General features: G+C 53.0%; 1 protein-coding gene across 1 annotated transcript; it reads left to right on the forward strand.

Annotated features, from left to right (window-relative positions):
• The first annotated feature begins 1,637 nt into the window (after nt 1-1,637).
• LOC127347155 (retrovirus-related Pol polyprotein from transposon RE1) lies at nt 1,638-6,347 on the forward strand. The gene has a single exon (XM_071829147.1). The coding sequence runs from the start codon at nt 1,836-1,838 to the stop codon at nt 6,345-6,347; it is 4,512 nt and encodes a 1,503-aa protein (XP_071685248.1). The 5' UTR covers nt 1,638-1,835.
• Nucleotides 6,348-6,910: the final 563 nt, after the last annotated feature.

Genomic DNA, 6,910 nt, shown 5'->3' on the forward strand with positions numbered 1-6,910 from the left:
CGCTCACAAGCCTCGGCTCAGCAAAATTTCCTCCTCCACGGATCAAAAAGATAGAAGAGAGACGCCATGTCCAATGATTCATCGTCGCCACAGGCAGGCAGCCTGCTCGCTCGCCTGTCCTGGCCGCGGAGCACGTAAAAGCTTCCTCAGCTTCAGTCTTTGCTTCGCTGGAGACTGACTTGTGAAGTTATTGCGCCTGGAGTGCCAATCTCGATCCCGAGTCTGAACTCGCACGACGACGACGATCCGGAACAGCGTCGGCCGCTCCTTTTTCTGCAAAGGTTTGAATTCGAGCTGCTCCTACCAGAGACAAAAATTTGGTCGAATACTGCAGCAAGAAATGTTACGACAAGTCAAGTTGGCGAAGGTAGATAGCTAGATATTACGACTGTTTGGCGATCTCATCATGCTCGCTAGAGAAAACAAGAAACTGATTTTCCAGGAGCGATCTCGGCCGTGGTTTGTCTGATTTGCCTGATCCGGTCAGTTCAGTGTGGTCACATATCCAAATCAAACACTAGGTAGGGTACCTAGCTACGAGGGTAGCAAGGAGATCACAGTGGCTGGCTGGTGGTCCTTTGCTCATCTTGAACTCCTCCTTCATGCGTACCGAAGCTATGCATGGTGGTGGACTGGTGGTGGTGGCGTGCCCACTGGCGGGCACTGCATCGCCACCGGCCGGTTTCTTATTACGGGGCAGCAGCACTGCTCCGTATTTTGTCCCCACGAAATGTGCATCCGGCCAGCCGGCGCCTGTTCATCGCAGTGCCAAATGTGTATCGCTGCGTGAGGATGAGATCCAGATCAGCTCGTAGATCGCCATTCTTTTGTTCTATAGTTCCTCCCCACATTGACTTCGCTACAGCGCCATACTACGCATGTACGGTTGTCGGCAATACTACTCCGTAGATAAGGTACAGATTGATTGTATTCAGCGCGTGCTCGTAACCACATCTTCATTGCATTGTGCAGAGAGACGACTGAATGCCAAAAGTCGCCATATATGTCCCGGCATCGGAATACGATTCAGTAGTCCGGCCTGTACTTTGTGCTATAAAACGGGTGCACTCATGTACAGTGATACGTCAACGCCGCCATCCATCCTTTCTATTGCCTGACTCCCGGCGCGGTAAAGCCCTAGGGACTGTTTGTACTGAAGGATAATCAACTGCCGAACATTCAGAACATATCTTGCAGTAATGAAATACCAGTAGGGTTAATCTCAAAGACATTGAGGACACAGGTGATCAGCACGCGACGGCCATCGTAGGATTTCGTCAACTTCATCGACATCATGGTGGCCTTGGGGTCCTCGAGTTCTGACGGACCACGGCTCTTTGTCCGTGTAAGGATTAGTGTTTTTCTTTAGTTTGATTTTCAGTGTTTTTTTAGATGGTGAAGCAACGGCTCATTCTAAATTAAATTCATAAGAAGGTCCTCTCATACTATTCTCTATCTAGTGGTACATCTAGCACCGGCAGAGGGCACGTGGAGTCGTGTGTTTGGCGAATTTCTGGGATCTTATTGGCTTTTGTGTCTGTAGCTGTTGTTTTAGATCAGTCTCTTCCGATCTATTATTGTTGTTAGGGAGACATCCTCCCGTGCGGCTAACCAAGATTAGTTAGGGATATATCTTGTGTAACAATACTTGTAAACTTGACTTGTACCTCAAGTCCTTGTGCATATAAATAGAAATAGAGGGAGAGGAGGCGTGCCATCGAGCAGCCCATTGTTTCATGGTATCAGAGCGGGTCATCCTCCCCGCCGCCTAAACCCTCTCCCTCCCTCTCCAAAAACCCTAACCCTAGCCGTCAACCTCCCTCACCTCTCCCACCATGACTCCCGAAGAGATCGCCGCCAAGGAGCGCGAGCTCGAGGCTCGTGCCAAAGCCCTAGATGACCGCGAAGCCTCCATCAACCAGCAGATCCTCGCCGCCACCAACGCCGCCGCCGTCTCCCTTCCGGCTGGCCAAACCCCTTCCCCAAACCCTAACCCCACCGAACCCACCACCACCAGTCCCTCCACCTACGCCACCTCAATCAAACTCCACGTGCCGATCACCCTCAGCCTCACCGACGGCAACTACACAAGCTGGAGGGAGCTCTTCCTCGTCGCTCTCGGCCGCTACGGCCTCACCGCCCACGTCACCGGCGAGGCTACTCCCTCCGACACGTCTGCCACCTCTGCTTGGGGCCGTGATGACTACACCGTGCTCTCCTGGATCTACGGCTCTATCGACACCGACCTCCTCGGCATCGTCATGCGTCCCGGCTCCACCCCGCTCACCATCTGGGACGCCATCGAGAATCTCTTCCGCGACAACAAGAAGCACCGCGCCATCCAGCTCGAGGCCGACTTCCGCAACACGCCACAGGGCGATCTCTCCATCAGCGACTACTACGCCAAGCTCAAGAACCTCGCCGACTCCCTCACTGACGTCGGCCAGCCCATCAGCGACGAAACGCTGGTTCTGACGCTCCTCCGAGGCCTTAATGACACTTACGCCCATCTGCGTTCGTTTCTCCCCTTTCAGGTGCCGTTCCCCTCGTTTCTTCAGACGCGCTCCGCCCTCATCCTGGAAGAAACCCAGCGACGCACCGACGCAAGCAACGCCGCCTCTACTGCACTCTGGGCCATGGGCCAGAGCGTGCTGCCCAACAATGGGGGCGCCCGCGCCCCTCCTTCTGGCGATCGATCATCGCCTGCTCCCTTCGGGGGCTCATCGCCTGCTCCCTTCGGGGGCGATCGCGCCGGCGGCCGCGGCACCAACTACTTCACCAACACCTTCCGCGGCGGAGGCCGCGGACGCGGCAGCGGACGAGGACGTGGGCGCGGCCGCGACAACCCCTGGCAGTTCAATCCCTGGACGGGGGCCCCTACTCGCGCCCAGCTACAGCAGGCCCTGTGGCAGCCACCTCCATCAACACCGTGGCAGTCGCGCTCACCGACGGCATGGCAGCCGCCGTCCCCAGGCCTCCTCGGCCCGCGCCCCAGCATGACACCACAGGCGTACACAGCCCAGGGCTCCTACGTCCCCACCGCCCACCAGCAACAGCAGATCGACCCGGCTCTCCTCGCTGCCCCCAACAACCTGCAGCTACCCGGCAGCGATTGGCACATGGACACTGGTGCATCCTTTCACATGGCATCCGATCCCGGTAATCTCCACTCCCTCCTTCCATCCTCATCACAATTTGTCACCGTCGGGAACGGTGCAACCCTTCCTGTCACCCATGTCGGTTCCCAAACTCTTAATACCCTCACTAAACCCCTTTATCTTCACAACATACTCCTAGTCCCACAAATCATCAAAAATCTCATATCTGTTCGTCAATTCTGCATCGATAATCACTGCACCATTGAATTTGATCGTTTTGGTTTTTCTGTGAAGGCTCTTCCCATCGGGATCGTGATTCTCCGATGTAACAGTCCAGGCCCTCTCTACACCGTCAACCCACCTGCCTACGCCGCTGCATTCCTCTCCACCATCTCCCACGACCTCTGGCATCGCCGCCTTGGACACCCCGGCCACAGCTCCACGCCATCTCTACCCACCAGCTTGCCGAATAAAACAGGATCCTCCCTGTGTCATGCATGTCAATTAGGAAAACATGTTAGGTTACCATTTCCTTTGTCGCAATCGTCTACTACTCGACCGTTTGAACTTTTACATTGTGATCTATGGACCTCCCCAGTCCTTAGCATGTCTGGTTTTGCCTATTATCTAGTCATTATCGATGATTTTTCTCATTATTTTTGGAGCTTTCCTATTCGTAAGAAATCCGATGTCTTTGCCACGTTCGTTACTTTTCATGCCTTTGTCACCACCCACTTCAACCTCCCTATTCTAACCATCCAATGCGACAATGGAAAAGAATTTGATAACATTAAACTAAACTCCTTCTTTCAATCCCATGGAACCCTTATTCGCTTCTCATGCCCCTACACTTCTCAACAAAACGGCAAAGCCGAACGAGCCATTCGCACCATCAATGATGTTATCCGCACCCTTCTCTTCCAAGCCTCCCTGCCTCCCAATTTTTGGGCCGAGGCCCTCCACACCGCCACTCATCTTCTCAACCTTCGTCCCACCGCAGCCCTCCGCCGACAAACCCCACACTTCACCCTGTACGGTACACATCCATCCTATGATCACCTACGCGTGTTCGGTTGCCTCTGCTATGTCAACGTCTCCTCCACTAGTCCCAACAAACTAGCCCCACGCGCCACCAAATGTATTTTTCTCGGTTATCCATCCCGCCACAAAGGCTATAGGTGTCTCGACGTGTCCTCCCGACGCATCCTAATCTCCCGACATGTTACGTTCGATGAACATACTTTTCCTTATGCCTCCACCACACAAACATCTACACCGCCTACCATCATCGACCCCACAGACCCCCACTTCCTACCAAACCCTCCCACCATACCCACGTCGGCGCCACCACCTCCCACTCCACCCCCTGCCGCGGCAGAGAATTCTGCTGCTGCGAGCCCACGCCAGCCTGCCGCCATCTCTTCTCCTGCCGCGGCAGCCTCTTCCCCTACCGTGGCAGCTCTTTCCCCTGACTCGCCTCCACGGCAGCCTGCCGCCGCTCTGTCTCCTGCCGTGGCAGCGCCGCGGCCCAGCTTCACCCATGTGTACACCCGCCGCCCTTCGGCACCACCACCCATCATCCATCGCACTCGTAGCACCACCGGTAAACTCCCACCTCCCATCGATAAACTCAATCTCTCCGCCACCGTCTCTTCCCCTATTCCTCACAATTATCTAGTTGCTCTTCGTGATCCTTCCTGGCGCCAAGCCATGCAGGACGAATATGATGCTCTTCTCCATAACCAAACCTGGACTCTCGTCCCTCCCCCTCCCGGTGCCAACATCGTCAGTGGCAAATGGATTTTTCGTCACAAATTCAATTCCGATGGATCTCTTGCTCGTCACAAGGCACGTTGGGTCGTTCGTGGTTTCACACAACAACCTGGCATTGACTTCGATGAGACTTTCAGCCCCGTCGTCAAACCAGCCACCATCCGTGTTGTTCTCTCTCTCGCCGTGTCTCAAAATTGGCCCATCCATCAACTCGACGTCAAAAACGCCTTTCTTCACGGCAATCTTTCCGAAGAAGTCTACAGCCAACAACCCTTGGGGTTCATCGATCCCTCTCGTCCCACTCATGTTTGTCGTCTCCTCAAATCACTCTACGGTCTTAAACAGGCTCCTCGGGCTTGGTTTCAACGCTTTGCTACCTTTGCTCGTTCCATTGGCTTCCTCGAATCCAAATCTGATAACTCTCTTTTCACTCTTCATCGCGGTTCTGACATCACTTACCTACTTCTCTATGTTGATGACATCGTTCTAACCACATCCACCACTTCCTTTCTTCATTCTATCATCAACACTTTCAGCCGTGAGTTTGCCATGAAAGACCTCGGACCCCTTCATCATTTTCTCGGTATCTCTGTCACCCGCCAACCCCATTCTCTTCACCTATCTCAACGACAATATATCCTAGACATCCTCCACCGTGCCGGCATGAGTGACTGCCATCCGTCCTCCACACCTGTTGATACCAAAGCAAAGCTTCCTGCCTCTACCGGTCCTCCTGTGGCCGATCCATTTCTCTATCGCAGTCTAGCCGGCGCTCTTCAATACATGACTCTCACTCGGCCCGAAATCTCCTACGCTGTTCAACAAGTTTGTCTTCACATGCACGATCCCCGTGAACCTCACCTCCTCATTGTCAAACGAATCCTTCGCTACCTCAAAGGGACTCTTGATCATGGTCTCACTCTTCACTCCTCCACCTCTCACTCTCTCATTGCCTACTCGGATGCTGATTGGGCAGGATGTCCAGATACTCGCCGGTCTACGTCGGGGTACTGTGTGTTCTTGGGTGACAACCTGGTCTCTTGGTCATCTCGCCGACAGCCCACAGTGTCACGCTCTAGCGCTGAGGCTGAATACCGTGCTGTTGCCACTGCCGTTGCCGAGACTTGTTGGCTCCGTAATCTTCTGCAGGAGCTCCGGCGTCCTCTTCACAGCGCCACGATTGTCTACTGTGATAACGTGAGCGCTGTTTATCTCTCGGCCAACCCAGTTCAGCATCGGCGTACCAAGCACATTGAACTTGATATACATTTTGTGCGTGAGAAGGTGGCTCTTGGGGCTCTGCGAGTGCTACATGTACCCTCCAGTTCCCAGTTTGCTGACATCTTTACTAAGGGACTACCGTCTGTCTTATTTCATGAATTTCGATCCAGTCTTCACGTCGGCGAAGCACCGAGTTCAGACTGCGGGGGCGTGTTAGGGAGACATCCTCCCGTGCGGCTAACCAAGATTAGTTAGGGATATATCTTGTGTAACAATACTTGTAAACTTGACTTGTACCTCAAGTCCTTGTGCATATAAATAGAAACAGAGGGAGAGGAGGCGTGCCATCGAGCAGCCCATTGTTTCAATTGTTATCATTAGCGATAGTTGCTGCTCTGGTGCATTGGTTCTTTGGAGACTTAGCACAATAACTTTTTTATATCTATTACAACAAGCTCTACTAGGATAAGTTTTGCCCGGCATCAGTGATGGAGAGGCCAGGATGGTGACACGTTTTCGGCTCATTCTAGTGTTTGGAGTCCTAGCTATGTGGTCCAAGTACCTATTTGTAATTTTTATTAATCTTTTAGCTGTTTGTCGTACTGTTGATGATTATTAGTATATAAATTGGAGGATTTTCGTGCATCAAAAATTGAAGACGTTCGGTTTTTTTACATGCAAAGAGAAGACATTGAATCTTTTCCGAAACATCGGATTATGTGTTTCGCGTTTGCGAACCTGGTGGGCTCCATGGAGCGAAAATGCCGCTCTCACCACTGTTTTAGGGGTGAATAACGTCGTACGTTAGGGCATCTCGA

The sequence above is a fragment of the Lolium perenne genome, chromosome 4 (assembly GCF_019359855.2).
Source record: "Lolium perenne isolate Kyuss_39 chromosome 4, Kyuss_2.0, whole genome shotgun sequence".
Lineage (NCBI taxonomy): Eukaryota > Viridiplantae > Streptophyta > Magnoliopsida > Poales > Poaceae > Lolium > Lolium perenne.